The sequence below is a fragment of the Heliangelus exortis genome, chromosome 1, assembly GCF_036169615.1.
Source record: "Heliangelus exortis chromosome 1, bHelExo1.hap1, whole genome shotgun sequence".
In the NCBI taxonomy this organism is placed as follows: domain Eukaryota; kingdom Metazoa; phylum Chordata; class Aves; order Apodiformes; family Trochilidae; genus Heliangelus; species Heliangelus exortis.
This window is the reverse complement of record NC_092422.1, coordinates 134,372,853-134,388,779: the sequence shown is the minus strand read 5'-3', so window position 1 is coordinate 134,388,779 and position 15,927 is coordinate 134,372,853. Positions and strand designations below refer to the sequence as shown.

General features: G+C 40.3%; 1 protein-coding gene across 29 annotated transcripts in view; it reads left to right on the top strand.

Moving 5' to 3' along the window:
• Positions 1 to 15,927, top strand: part of CACNA1C (calcium voltage-gated channel subunit alpha1 C) — a 475,146-nt gene that overhangs the window by 337,890 nt on the left and 121,329 nt on the right. For 10 of the 29 annotated variants that reach the window (XM_071767734.1, XM_071767674.1, XM_071767656.1 and 7 more), the window contains exon 10: positions 15,749 to 15,823. The exons of the other annotated variants lie outside the window; for them this stretch is intronic. In XM_071767734.1, coding sequence (XP_071623835.1) covers positions 15,749 to 15,823 — 75 coding nt within the window. The remainder of the gene's footprint in view (positions 1 to 15,748; positions 15,824 to 15,927) is intronic. 29 annotated transcript variants of the gene reach the window in all.

The window sequence follows — 15,927 nt, the reverse complement described above, 5'->3', positions numbered from 1 at the left end:
GAGAGGACTGTCTGCCTGTCAGCACAAGAACTGCCTCCTGTAAAACAGAGAACACAGGGTGGAAAGGAAGAGGAATTAACTTGCATCCCCATTTGATTTGAGTGCCTATGCTGGTCCTTAGGACATAATTAGTCATATATTGTACAGGTCACTGCTTTCCTGAAGCTGTCAAACCTCACCTTAAGTCTCATTGCTTGTTTACAGCCCTTGATAAAATGGTTAACAAGTCCAAGGACTACACCAGCAAGTGGAATAAAGAGTGGACTACACCTTAGAGTGGAATCAAGTGTAAGAAAGGAAGATAAATGCAGCCAGAGTCAGACAATCTGTGTAGCCTTTACTTGTTGCTTTCTACAGCAGACATCCTGCCATTCTTCTGAGGAAATTTATTGCCAGTTGTCTCTCACATGCATTGAGGAGCATTCACAGATCAGGCTGAATTCATTCTCTGTATGTTTAGGTACATGTTGAAGGCATTTTTTTTCCTTGTTGTTAGCAAACATGATTTTGCTGTTCTGGCAGATGTGAGGTGGGAAATGTGAAAAGGCTTCTGGGGCCTGTTTGTGTTGATGGTTTTCTTCTATGCTCTTTCCCTGATGGGCCTTCCACACAGGAAGAAAACATTAATTTGACAGAGGAGAGAAACACATGTCATGGCACAAAACAGCTACTGAATTTCAAAATTACATGATAGCAAAGATAACTGTCCCTCCTGTTGCCACAGTAACTGGGAACTTGCCCTTGCGCTTTTTTTTTTTTTTTTTTTTTTTTTTTTTCCTCTCTTTACAAGAATAGTCTGGAATACATCTGTGTTGCTGCAGGCAGAAGCAGGAGGAAACCTCAATCCAGCCCAGATTCTCCTCTTATTGAAATTAATTGGCAACACTCCCATTGACTGCACTGGGGTCACGAAAAAGCTGTGAATGGGCAGGGAGAAGTAATTGGATGTTTCTGACAGCTCAGATTTTACCCTCCCTCTGTTTCCCCCCTATTTCAATTCTGTTTGCTGCTGCCATCTGCAATGTGAGTATGACCACATGAAATGTCAAGAGAGTGCCTAAGAGTAACTGGTCTGAGATCTGATAACAAATGCATTCTATGATTCAAGAAAACTCATTCTTCTAGTTAGGTTGTATCCCAAGTAGTACTGTAAATTCAAGAGATGATTGACAAGTAGCTTACCTACAAAAATTTAAAGTCTAATCGCACTCCAGGGCTCTCTACTGTAATGTTACTGGTGGCTGAAGTTAATCAGATTTTCATGTAGCACATCAGAAAAAAACAGTAAAAATCAATGTGCTGCCTATCAAAAGCATATATTAATACTTCAGATATTGCATTAAATAAAGAAAGGTGTGGGAAGGGGTTGACTGGAGGTGAAGATTTATGACCCAGATAAAGTGGGAATAGAAAGTTCCCAACTGAAGACAACAAGTACAGAAATGCAGAAAGATTCTAAATTATGTAGAAAACTAAACTACCTCAAAAGGTACAGTCTTCAGCTCTCATCTTCAGAGCAGTTATTGTAGTGTCCTAATGACTTTTGGAAATATATGTTACTGAGTTCCTGCCTCTGAGTTCACTGAGTTCACTGCCCCTAAGGGATCAACAGCAATCTAACTCTTCATTGGGTCACAGATTTTGTCTCTCATAACCACTGTTACTTGTGAGAAGCACTAGTCATGACTGGGCAGTAGAGTGCATTTAACCACAGTTTTATGGAAGCCTTCCCTGGGAGAAAATTAGTTTCAGACAGGGTGGAAGTTTTCAGTTGCAAAAGTACAACTTTTAGGAGAAATTGAACCATTAGAACTTTTGGAAAATCTGTATCTTTCATGGAAATTATTTGTGTTTCTGAACATCAGTCCAGAAATGACAACAGAAGAGCTGGTGGTTGAAATAGGAGAGAAGAAGTTGAGAACTCTAGAAATAGAAGCCTCAGTAATTTCAACCCAAACAGGGCTTTCTTCAAAGGAGTTCCAATAGAGTTCCAATGGTTATGGTTATGGTTCGACTCCATGATCTTAAAGGTCTCTTCCAGACAAGGTTATTCTGTAATAGTAGTTTGACTTTATTACATAACAGGGGCAACAATATTACCACTTTTCTTTAAAAGTTCAGGCTATGTAGGATTTATCTGTCCAGTTCCTGTTGACTTGACTTCCTTTGCAAAATCAACAAACCACAAGGAGATGCCACTTAATTCAGTGTGGCTATGTAGCAAATACTTTCTGTTGACTTTAATGAAAGCTGTCACTCAATCCTGTGCAACCCTTTGGGAAAGTTAGCAGTTTTAAACTGTTGGCTAGAGAGAGATTTGTGTACCCATCTAATCAGGATACCCAGGTAAAAGAACACCACTTTTACATTTAGTAATTTCATATGTCAGCTTGCTCTGTGGCCTCTAAATCATGGGCCTAGCATACTGACAAGGGAGTAGCTTATTCCTTTCAGCCTGAAAAAATAGCATGGTGCTGTGGGGTAGTGTCTAAGGTAGAAAGTGAATAACAAGATTTCAAAGACTTGTTTACAGACTAAAATTTCAGGGTGGCCTAAAAACACTTGGTCCATTTTTTATGATGAAATTTAATGGGGAAGTGCACAGCTGTGGAATTAACATGAAAAATGCAGAAGGGAAAATGAGAGTATATTTACAAGTTGTCTATTTTAAATTCATTCCAGACCATCACTGACTTAAAACTTATGTCTTCTTACTCTGTGAGCAAAAAGATGGTATATCGAGTTAATTTTTGTCTGCTGTTTAATGGGACATACTTCAAACACACTTGAACTTCTCTGGTGACAGCAAGTCAGTTCACCCTGATTAATTTGCCTGGATTTGTATATATCCACAGATTTTGTCCCAGTGTATTTCACATATACATGAAAGGACATGGGGCACCACCCCTTGACAAGCATGTACAACTTGATATTCTAGAGGATTTTTCCTAGTGTCAAAAATCAATTAAAAAAAACCAAAACAAAAACCAAACCAACACAGCACACTCACTTGGGATTTAAGACCATCTAAGCAAAAGCTATAAGAGGCACAGGCTGGAAAACGAAACCTTTATCAACTTAGTTCCTCCAATACCAGGTGATGATTTGAGAATGGTATCACACAACCTGGTTGCATTTTGCTTTCCATACATAAATGCAAGGAAATAAAAGACAGTGTAGTAAAGTGATTTATTATCTGTCAAGACCACATCTACATAGGAAAAAAGCACAATATCATCTACTTTTATCATTATCCACTGATGTAGAAAATAATCATCTGATAACTAAGACAATATTAGCTGCAGTGCCAACAGTTCTAGGCATTTCACAAGGGCACCTGGCAAGTGTTTCACCAGGTTTTTAGTAGCTGTGATAGATTCATTCTCTTTCACCTGGAGAGAGACAGGAGGACAAAAGAAGTGCTTTTTGGTGTTTGCTGCACCACCAGTTTCTTCTAGGGGAAAAAACTCCATGTACACAGGTGCAGAGGTTCCAAATCACAGTTTGCTTGGACTGGAGTGGCAGCAACTCCCAGCTGTGTGCTGTGCCCAGTGCATGCTCTGTGGCACCATGGTGTTTTGCTACCTTGCCATCTTTTAAATAGCTCGTACACTGCTCTGAATATAAATACTACAGTTTGAGTACACTTACTAAAATGCCCTTATAAATGATAAGTCAGCTTTGGTTTTGCTGTGTGGTTGTTCTCTTCTTCACAGAGCTACTCAGGTTGCAAAATGCTGCATGGATTTGCACTACAGATGTGGGGCTTGGGTCTATAATTAGCATACTGCCTAGGAAAAGCTTCTGGGATGTTAGTTCTCACGTTGGGCTGAATCACTCCTGCAGTCCTCAGGCAAAAGTCCTACTGAAGTTGCTGGGGATTTTGCCTGGGTAAGGACTTGGGCCCCACTCTATTTCATCTGAGGTCAGTAACAAAGCATGCAAGTGTCAGCACTTGACAATGTTGCCCAAAGTGAGGTCTTGATGTGCCAGAGGCTTCTCTGTGCTTGTACACGACTTCAATATTGTGTAACTATCATCTGCCAAAGGGAGAGCATAGTCCAGATAGTACTGTTTGCCCACTGCACAATTCTGCTGGCTAAAATGCAGCTGTGTCTGGCATGAATTTGACCCTCTGGCATTACAAGCATTTTGCTTTGTTAACTGTACTTAGAGAAATGTGGGATTGGACCCAGATAAAGTTTTATAACCAAAAAAGAAAAAAGAACATATATCAGAAAAGAATAAGAGATCATTTGTGAGGCTTCATAATGACCCTGTAGATAGTTGTGGTGGCAGAGTACCTAGAGCAATGGCAGTCAGCACGGTAGATGGGAGTAAGTGAAGTTGCCATTTAAAAGTTTCATTTTGGTTGTGTAATTTTCTATGCAGCTGAAGTAATAAAAGAAAGACCATTTAGGGTGATTCTGCTTCCACTTTTGCCCCATGTTCCATCATTGTCAACAGAACTACGATGCCAACATTTGACATTTTCTTTTTGGAATAAGAACAAAACTGAGAGTAGACTTCCCTCCTGACTGTCTTCACATGTTAATTTCTTAATTCACAATTTTATTGTGAGTGAAAATGGAAGGAAGTGGTAGGGCCTTGCCCTTTTTCATTTTGTCTTTTCCCCATTTCCAGGAGAAGAAAAGAGGAGATGCTTAGGAAAAAAATTAGTTTTCTCAACAAAGAGAAACAAAAAACTTTGGCATTTCAGTTATGCTTAGAAATGCTAAGTATACATTAATTCTTTAAAGATGTATGCAGCTAAATATTTGGAGAGGGGAGAAGGGTTATTCTGGGCTCTTTTGTAAAATTTAAGGAAAAAGGCACAGGAAGGCTAAAGATGTTCTCAAAGTCACCCTCCTTCCCAGTGCCAGAGTTTCTGACACTATTCTCTGCCTTTTAGACCAGAATTTTGATCTTGGATTGTATCACATAGGGCATTTATGGATGTGATCAGGGTACCTTTGAACAATCTTTCTTCTCTTAGAATTCACTGCAATCGTCTTAATCACTTCAGTAGATACAATTTCCTTGCTCCCCTGAACATGTGAATGGTTGACTCTGTGTAAGTTAATCAACAGTCTGGGTTTTATTACCAATATAAATTAACAACACAGCTTTTATCAAAAGCTGCATGTACGTTGTGTTCTGTAGATTTCACTGCTTTGCAGTTTTCATAGTTTCTGTCTGAAAGAAAGCTTTGATCATAGTACAAAAAGCGAGCAACCATTTGAAAACCTTCTTCCCCTTCTTTCTCTGCTAATAGTTACTGCTGAGAGTAGGTAAATCTTGTCTAACCAAATGCGATAAATAAGCAGTTTAGCTCAAGCCTGGATTTTATGTCAAAGCACAGTATGGTGAAAACAATGTTTCCTTTGTTTGAATGGAGAGCAAAAGAAGCAAAATCTGCTGGTATGCAGGGACCCTCAGGACAACTGTGTGGCCAGTGTTACAATATATAATTCTGCAGTAATTTGTTCCAACATAGCATCAAAAGGTCTGGTGCTGTTTGGTGAAGTGGGAAAAGCATTTCTAGAAAGCAGAGCTGAGTAACTGTTCAGTTTAGGGAAGGTGGGCCAAACTCAGGCCTCTGTCTTACTCTAGCAGCCAGCTCCTTGAGTGAGTGCTGGTGAAAAGTGACAGTTCTGAGATAATTATTGACCCTGAGAAGGTTGTTGCAGTGAGCAGCCACAAATTCTGTGTTACTGCTGGCCCTTCTGCATGGAATAATGGAGGGCAGTGGGAGAAGCAAACTCCAAACTCAGCTTATTTCTTCCCACTGCCTCAATTTTCTTTCCTAGTCTCTTGCAGGCATCACAAGCTATATACATTAGATAAGTTCCCAGGAGACTATAGTTCACGTCTGGGGAAAAAAAAGAACAACTCTTCCTCTTTGGTTGAAAAAATTTTAGGATCATCTACCATGCACTCTTGCTTTCTTCTAACTGTGAGTGTGGCTTTTATTGTTCAGTTTACAGGCTTCTTCAGCTTCTTCCTTCCCTGACTCTTGTAACCTGAAATGCAAACAACATTACACTGAGGACTGCTAGAGCAGTGATGTGTGACTGGCTACATATAGAGACTGACATTAATGTTGATAGGGCATTAAGTTTATCTAATACAAAAGCTATTTCTGTAGCAAAGATTGGTGTGATAACACCTCTGTTTCACCTGCTGAAAGAGATACTTATATTGATATAGGAACCCTCTTATGGTACTAATACGTTACAGAGAAATATCTTTGAAGGTAAGGCTTTAGAGGGAATTCATTGTTTATATTGCTTAGGAAAACACCTTTGTGCAAATAAATTAATCCCATCTCCCCTGCTGGAAAGAATTTCTTGAAGCTGTCAAGATTTATTCACTGCCACTCTGATTCCACTTCTCATGAAAGGACATTAGAGAAAACAGTCTCTGTGAAAACTGCTATTGCTACAGTTTCTGTTGGATTGAACGTGCTTTATTTCCCATGGTTAGAGAGGTGTAGAAGACATTCAGTACCAGGATCTACTACTTCTTCTCTGCTCTCATGAGACCCCACCTGGACTCCTTTGCCCAGTTCTAAAGCCCCCAGCACAAGGACATGGATATGCTGGAGTGAGTCCTGAGGAGGGCCACAAAGACAACCAGGGGGCTCTAGCACCTCTCTAATGAGGACAGGCTGAGAGAGTCGGGGTTGTTCAGCCTGGAGAAGAGAAGGCTCAGCAGAGACCTTATAGCAGCCTTCCAGTACCTGAAAGAACTGTACAGGAAAGCTAGGAGGCACTTTTTACAAGGGCATGAAGTGACAGCACAGGTAATGGCTTAAAACTGGAAGAGAGCAGATGTAGGTTAGACATCAGGAACAAATTCTTCACTATAATAGTGGTGAGACATTGGATCAGGTTGCCCAGGGAAGCTGTGGATGCCCTTCCTTCACTGGAAGGGTTGTCAAGCACTGGACCAAGCTTGACACAGTGGAGTAACCATTCCATCTATTTAAAAGATGTGTAGATCTGGTGCTTCAGGACATCATTCAGTGGTGGACTTGGCAGTTCTAGGTTAGAGGTTGGACTTGATGATCTTGATGGCCTTTTCCAACTATAATGATTTTGTGATGCATTTCACTTCTCCTTGTCCACTTGAAAAAGGACAGCAGTCAGACTTGTCCGTCTAAGTGCAAACTACAGAGGTCTTGTAGTGGACCCAAGGATAGGTAACATGGGTGTCACTGGATGAGGACATTACCAACTACATTGAAAATCTATAGGCTGTAGTAGCAGAAGGGTTAAGCTTCAGAACAAGGATGCAGTGACAGATCTGCGTGGATCCTCACAGATGTGCAGATCAAAATGTAAGTGTATTACCTAGCTGTTTGAAGAACCACGAGCAGAATAACAGGGCTATGCCAGGTCACAAATGAATTTCTTTAACACAGCTTTGTGAGGGAAGCTTGCATAACACCTGCCCACACTCAGCTTAGCTCAAGCTGTTGTTATCAGTCCCTCACTCTCCTGCATGCTAGAAGTATTTGCAAACTGGAAATCTATTATTTCAAAGCCACTATGAAATGCCTGTTTCTTTGGCTCAGGGTAATTGACCTGTTCTCAATGCCCTGCTCAAGAGGTATAAAAGCTTTAATTGCAGGTTTGACAAGCTGACTTTAAAGGCAACATTCTTTACCTTGAATTCTTTGCTTTTCTCCTGGCTGCACAGTAAAACACAGCCTGCCCCGCTAGCATGTCTCATGCTTCTGACTCATATGATATTGTGATAATAGTGTCTAGTATCAGACTAGTCATTATGTTAGCAGAAGTGACTGAAAGAACACCCCATGCAGGAGCAGCACACAAAATCACAAGCATCTTATTTACTAGGCACAGAAGGAATGTAGCAGACTAGGGTTTCAAAACAGAATTCAGTGCACATTTCAGAATAGGAGGGATGAGTTCCATTTCAGATGATGAAACTGAATAGAATCTGTTCATTATGATCCATGAATGCAACTACACCATGAATGCAACTACAGGGGACCAGTTCTCTCACACAGCTCTGGTTCCAGAGTGACCTAGATCTGATACGTGTGTGTTGCTGTACCTGTATGTCAGTGAACTGAATTTCTTGATTGTTTACCAACAGAAATGCATCATCCAGAAGCCTTCTCACACATCCCACATGAATACTGCTATTAGAAAATGTCTGTACTTGCTGAGAATTAATCTTGGTCATGCACTGCCTAAGCAAAGGGACTTCTAAAATGGACAGGGCCTTGCTGCTCTCTTTTTGATAATATTAATGCTTAAATATTTAAAGGAAATAACTCCTGAATTAAGTGTTTCCAGATGGAGAAAGCATACACTACTCTTCCAGCTTGCAGGGTGGTATTTCAGGTGAAAATATTCAGCCACTTGTTCTTTCACACAGTCCCTTCACCTCTGGCCCAACCTCTGCCCAAATACCCTGCCTGTCCTTTGAAATAATAATACAGCCCCATTTCTCCCTCACATTTGGGTTTCCTTTCCTTTGTGATGTGCTGACAACAAGGGCAAGCCTCCAGGAGACCAGTTTCCTTCTTCTATACCAGAGATAGTCTTCAGATAGACCTACTCTCTCAGGGGCACAATTCCTGCTTTAGATCCCTGGTTGCAGGGTTGTGCAAGCTTCCAAAAGTTGTCCAGTGCAAGCTACCAGGGCATGATTCCCTACTCACTGCACCATCCAAACCATCCTTTCTTTCCTGAAATATCCTCTTATGTGCTCTAGATCACAAACTGTAGGCCACTTACCAAGTTTTGAGGCATCACCCACCTTGAAATGACTTGTGACAGGCAGGAATGTCATAAAACAGCTGGAGCTGCATCTCTCACTTTGAAGCTTAGCAATCTATGTGGCAAGCAGTACTCCCTGGAGAGTTTCTGATGACCTAAGCAGATCGACTTGGAACTAGCTTCTGCAATTTTTTTTTTTTTTTTTTTTTTTTTTGTTGCTTCTCATAGACTCTGCACAGACAACAGATTCACAGGGCTGTGAACTGAAAGAACAAAGATGCTTCTGCTGAAATAGAGCTTCTTATCAAAGTTACTGTTTCACCACCCAGGTGTATATTTGTAAGGGTGGGCAGATGGACAAATTCACACACACAGAGGAATTTCAGAAAACATGTAGTCTGCTTTAAAACTACAGTTGTGCTTGAAACTTATGTGCTGGTTATTTTCATCAATAACGGTGCTAGTGAGCAAAATATGAATAATGCCATGATTATCAGAGAGCCAAACCCAATCAAAACACTAGGGACTTTTTTTTTTCCTTGTAGTTGTTGATTTTACTGTCTTGAGGGCACTTTGTAGTGTAGTTATTTTGTTCATGATCAATGTTTGTATCACTTCCCAGCACATTATCTGCAGTGTTTGCAGCTCTCGTGCCCCATTCCTAAGGTGCCTGCCAGACCAGCCTGCAATAGTAGAATCTTTCTGGTTTTTTAAGTGAGATCCTCCTGCTTATTGTGCCCATATGTCATTTTGCAGGGTAGATTCAGGTATATTTGATGGCACTGCTGCTTTCTCCATTAAAAATCATAAAGAATGAGAGAGATCTCACAGAACCATTCTGAATATACTGTTGTGATTTGTTCACCATCACAAAATACTGTTGAGTATCCTCAATTGTTCATCTGTTTTGCCTTTCCTTCTTTTTTATTTGTTTCTTTCTCTTTCTATTTTTTTTTAAATTTTTTTTTCTGAATTCTGTGGGAACTGGAGAGGTTGTTAAAAAGTTTTAGAATGACACCAGAAACGTATGCAATAAACTATGTCCTGGCAAGTAAATGCCTAGCACTTTAGCCTATTAGTTTGTTGTTGTTGTTGTTTTCTTTCTCCTAGCAAGGCAAACAAGTAATCTATCAGACAAGAAAACCAATCTAGGATGTTATAGGTGGATCCAGATTCAGGAGAGAGACATCTTTCATGATATGTTGGTGTAGCAGCCCAGTTGTCCTTCTTCAGCCATATGGATTAAGAGAATTGTCAATTCCATTGCACTTGCAGGCAGTCACTCTGCAGTGAATGGACTCCTGTCATGGACTGAGATGTTTGTTCAGCAGTACAACCAGTCACCCAGGGACACTCCTGCCCTTTTTAGCAGTAAGATTTCCCTTCTGTAAAGTCTGCTTTTGAGTGAGTCTTACATCCTTTGCTGAGCAGACACTTGAGATACCATAGGTCATGCAAAATATAATTTTGCCCTTCAGGCAGGAAAATGGGAAGAGGATTTTAAGTTCTTTCTTTCAAATACAGATGTGAGGCTTGCAAAGTCTGTCTCTTGGCAGGGGCTGGAGTTTGACAGTGCCCATTCTTTGGTCCTCTGTGCATTCCACTTCCCAGCTGGAATGAACAAATATTTGTGGAATACAGCATAATACTGTCAATATCACTGTAAAAAGAAGAAAAATGGTAGCTGAGGAGTTTGTTGTAGCAAAATAAGTCCCAGGAAAACTAATTAGTAGCAAGATAATGACAGATCTGATAGCCACATGTCTGCACAACTGATATGTATCTCTCCTACTCCTCTTCATGTATGGTATAAATTTACTTAGCCCATGATTATATCTCCTCAATATCGTAGGATGTGTATGCACATATGATAACATGAGTGGAAGAGGAGAAAGACATGTAGACCCAAGTCTTTTTATATAAAGTATGTACGTTGCAATTTTGTATTGTAAAATATATAATTTATCTCTGAATGAAACGTTTGGTGATAAGATTCTCCACCTCAGTTTTGGCAATGTTTCTAGTTTCTATTGCTCCATTCAGTAAAACAGTGCCATACTGCATCAGTCTTTCCCGATGCAGTCCAATGCCCAGCCTGGTTTTACAGTAATAGCAGGTCTTGTTACTACATACCAGCTGTACCACCTTTGCTGCTGGGTGACTGGTGTAAAGATGGTTTTACTGAAAGCCTTTTTCTGAAGTGGATACAACTGGCAATCACTTTATGGCTCTTTATTACTATCCTAGATCCTGTGGCCGACCTTGAGTCAAAGCATGAATCAAGCTGCCTCTCCTTGCAATTTCAGTCATTTGTATGTAACCAGAAATTAGGTTACGCAAAGTGTGGATATTACATTTATTTATTGTAATATTGCGTTTATGATACTGTCTGTATGAACATTGACCTCTGAGCCCTTGGTAAGCATTTTCCAAGCTTTTCCACAATTTTTTTCTGGATTTTTTTGTTTGTTTTTTTACTGTGCTAGATTTATTGATGTATTCTTTCTATCTCTGGGAGAAATGCAACCACCAAGGTCCAAGAAATATTTCAGGTTTCCTTTCCTCTTCTGTAGAAGATTTCATATTGCAGAACTCCTTTCCAGAACAGAAATTACAGGAGTTCTTCAGTCATATCCAGTATATTTTCCTGACAAAATCAGAAGGTCTAGAGATTTACCTGTGCACAGTTTACTTTCTGCAGGCTGCTACTCACTGATTGTTCCCAAGACGCTGTATGCATGCAGTAGAAAGAAAGGTGTATCTTATTTAAATTAATGAATGAGATTAATGAGTGCAGCATTTCCTAAACAGGTTATGAGAAGAGGAAAGCTAGGCAATATTCACTTCTTAATTAAAACGAGGGCTCTCCACTGAAAAAATATGACTTGATTGATATTCTGACAGCTGCCCATAGACTCGTTCATGAAATGATGGGCATGAGAGGCACCATGGGAAGCAGGGTTATTACTGGAGACAAAGTCATTCGCTTGATGCAGATTCTGGTAAAGGAAGTATCCTGGCTATTGTAATTTATTCCTGTGCTTGTTGCAAAAAGAAATCTTAAATCCCAGGTGAAGAATTCACAGGACTTCTTTGCTCTTTAGATTTGCTTTATAGTTTGGTAAAGTCCCGCTAGGGAGACATTAGCATCATTAGTAACTATAGTACTTAGTGCTTATTATAATGTGTTTCATCTGCAGATCTCAGAGAGGTTTTCAAGGTGAGTGCAGAATTATAATCCCCCTTTTAGAGAAGCTGAACAGATACATAGAAAAGCTTCGTTGTATTTCTAAACTGACACAATAAGGTGAAATGATGATGGAGTGATGTCAGGTCCTTCTGATCTCAAATACGAGCATGGGGAAAAGGGGTGATTTAGACACTTGTTTGCAAAGTTATTCAATACCAGTAGAAACTGGAGTGTTGGAGAAACTGGAGTCTAAGTGGGAGTATTCAATCAAATGCATTGTTGCTTTTCTTAACCTGAAAACCCACTATGGATCTTTTTCAGTATGAATGAACATGCTGTTAGATGCACTGTTTCAAGTCAGGTACCTAACCCAAGCGCATATGGTGAATGCCCAGCCTGTCTACACAGTTGAGGAAGACATCAGCATGGCATTCAGAAAACCTGTGATAAGAATCTATCAGCCTCTGCAGCCCAACTCAAACAGCTACATCAGAGACATGAAGTCAGGCAATGTGAATAGCCTCTGACATACAGTTCTAAAAGAAATGCATGGATCTGCAGAGTCGTGCAGTAACATGGCACATTAAAATCTGTGAAAAGTTTATCTTTGTCTATATCTGTGGAACTGGGTACCCTTTGCCTGGACTTGATCTGCTCTGGATCTTAAATTGTGATATTCAGCAGTTAGTGTTGTAATGTTATATAATCCATGGAGATAAATCCAAATATTAGAATTGCTTCCACTGCCAAGATGACCAACATAAATGCAAGATGCAACAGTGATTATGTTGTTTCTGAACTGGGGGAAAATATTGTTCTCCAAGTATATAAAGGAAAAATTATTTCAGGGCTAGACAGAAGGTTATTTGCTTGTGCCAGCTTTCTGTTTCAGTGGTTGGCTGTCCTTTGGCAGTCTGCCATCCAGTAATTCATTGCATGTCCACGGGGCATTTCGTTGGTGAAGGGACATATGTTAGTGCAAGAGTAGAACTGGTGCCAATGCTTGATGCCAGTGACATGAAACAGAGGCTCTCAAAGGGTCTTGCACATCTGTCTGTCTAGCCAGTCACAGGCTGCAGACTCTTTATCCTTATTTATGTCTGTTGGGTCTCATAGATAGAATTAACATAATACGAAGCATTTTTCAGATTAATTTTTAAGGAAGGTGTTCTTGTTGCTTTAGCTGCCACCAGGAATGCTGTGTAAGTAATAGAAAATTGGAGTTTAGGTAGTCCAGGAGCCAAAGTTCACATTCAGAGATGAGCCATGCTGTGGCAAGATGCAAGAAGTGCAAAGCTTTCAGAAGCAAACATAGAGACTATGAAACCTACTGTTCCTTATGTTTTGCACTCTGTTGAAACCATTAAATACTTGCATGGCTTTAAATAGTTGTTCCAACTCTTTTTTTAAAAAAATTGCTATGCTTATTGGAGAGCATGTAACTAATGGGAGATTTAATCAACCACAGTGAATTATAGTTCTGATGATAAATTGGAAAAAAAGAGATTCTCATGTCAGCAAAGCCACCATGATTTGCTCCAATAACAGGTACACTGGAACAGGTTGCCTAGAGAAGTTGTGGATGTAAGATCATTATAAGTGTTCCAGGTCAGGTTGGCTGGGGCTTTGAACAACTTGATCTAGTGACAGATGCCCCTGCCCATAGCAGGAAGGGTGGACAGGATGGTCTTTAAAGGTCCCTTCTATCATTCTGTGCAATATTTAATATCTTCTGTGTGACCTCTCCTTGTGTTACTTTTAGTGGTTAACTGTACCGATTTGATTGAAGAGAGCTGCCCGCTCTGTGTGCTCATTGCCCTCTTAGCTGAACTGCTGCCCCTGGTGTAGTCAGGCAGAAGCAAGCTGCCTGATGAAAATGTCTTCTCACCCCTTTAACAACCTCCTGTCACTTTGGATGGACAGGTGTGGGGAGAGAGTTGTTCTCTACTGTAAAGAAGTCACCTGTGTCCAATACTGATATTTCATTGCATGACCTAATACCTTGGGATATTATGTGAGCAGCTGAATAATATGCACAGATTGATCATTGCCTTGCCCATGCTGTAGTTTGGACACTGAAGCACCTTCAAAGCAAAGTATGTGGTAAATGGAAGGTTTGGTAGTCTGCTTGAAGACTGGGAAATGGAGAGTCCCTCTATGCCTGGAGCCACTCCTGTAAGAAAGCATAAGTCACTGAACACACATGGCACAGGATGCAAGGCACCAAGATTTCCACTGCTAAATTGCTTTTGCCCAGGTGGGAAGAAATCTGCATTCTTGCCTTTGTCTCAGGTCCCAAATTTAGTGGGATGAAGTGGCCACTGGCCACTGAGATGGCAAAGTCTGTATACCATACACCTAAACATAACTCCAATCTGGACTAGAGCCCACCATTTAGGAAAAAAACATCTTTTCCTTATTAAAACATTCCTGTGGTGGATACCGCCAGTATTGTTGGTACATGGTTTCAATAATTAATTATTCAGACTGAAAAAAATGCTTTCCTTTTTTCTAGACTAGAGCTTGTGTGTCTCTGAGAACTACGTCAGAAGTCATTTGAGCAGTAGTTGGTCTGCTTCCTCTTCCACCCCCTTTTATACACAACTCTTCTGCAGCATCTTCTATTTTCAGGATTTGTTAACTGGTCTGAATGAACCTCACACCATCTGCATACATAATTATCCCTTGATATTGAAGGTGATGTGAGGTGCCAAGTAATGCAAGTGATTGCCCTGTTGAGAGCATACGACACTGGGGAATGAAGTTATCTTCTTCCCTCCTACCTTTAAACTTGTAGGCCACTGTTCCTTTAATACTTGAGAACATCTTAATACTTTTTATTGTCCTTAACATTTTCCATTGGTGAAGTATAATAAACACCTGTGAACTCTTACCACCAAACTGGCCTGAGCCACAGGTGTCTCTTCAGCCCATGTGCCACTGCACCTGCATCCCTCCCTTTACTTAAATTTGGCTTTCTGCTGCAGTAAGACTAGGGGAGCATGAAATATGCTTTAAGATGTCTCTGTGCATGCATCTATGATCTGTGCGGGCTGAGGACTTCTGTGAATAATAGGCAGAGAATCAATGTTAAGTAATGCTATAAAAAGCTGTGCAACAGGAAGACATCAGAGGGAGAATGCCACATGTGAACAAAAGGAAATAATGAGACATAGTGTAGGGATATCCTAGTTTGAGTAAGACAGTGTACATCTGAGTTGTACACTTGATGGTTGTAAGTCTCTAGAGATGGGGAAATACAGAGAAATGTGATTACTCAAACAACTTTCTTTTAGCAGTTTTAGAACTGTCTCTGACAGTTTTGAAAGAGTTTCTAGATATCGGAGAGGTTTAGGAAGAATGTCAACGAATCCCATTCAGAAATAGGCTAGTCCAGATTCTGACCCTAATGGTCAGGGCAAACCCTCAGGATACATTGAAATTGCCTTAGTCTCATCAATATCAATGTCAGGTAGTCAAACAAGAAGAGTTTTGCCATTGACATCACTGGGAAAAGGATTTGACCCATAAACTTAAAATCAGCAACTTCATGCTCTCAGAAGCAAGATACAAAAAGGATCAGAAAGGAAGGGTTACCCTCTGATGATCTGCTATGATATTTCAGACTTCTGTATACCTTTTCATTTTCTACTTTTAATTCACATGATGAAGTTTTCAGACAGCAGTGGATGTCATGTGTAAGCTGAGTTCCTTGTTTTTTTCTTTTGCCTGTCACTGGCTGCATGTTCTCTATTGATGTCTTGTTCCTGGTACTTGACACTGACCATCTTGTCTGTGAAAGGAAGCACCCCAGCTGGCTTGCCTGATAAGAAGAAAGGAAAGTTTGCTTGGTTTAGTCACTCCACAGAAACTCATGGTAATGTTCCACAACAGTATGTGTCCACGCTGCGTTATATCTCTGTGTGTGCCTGTATATTTGTATGCAGACTGACATATATTATAGCTTTGTATACTTCTGCA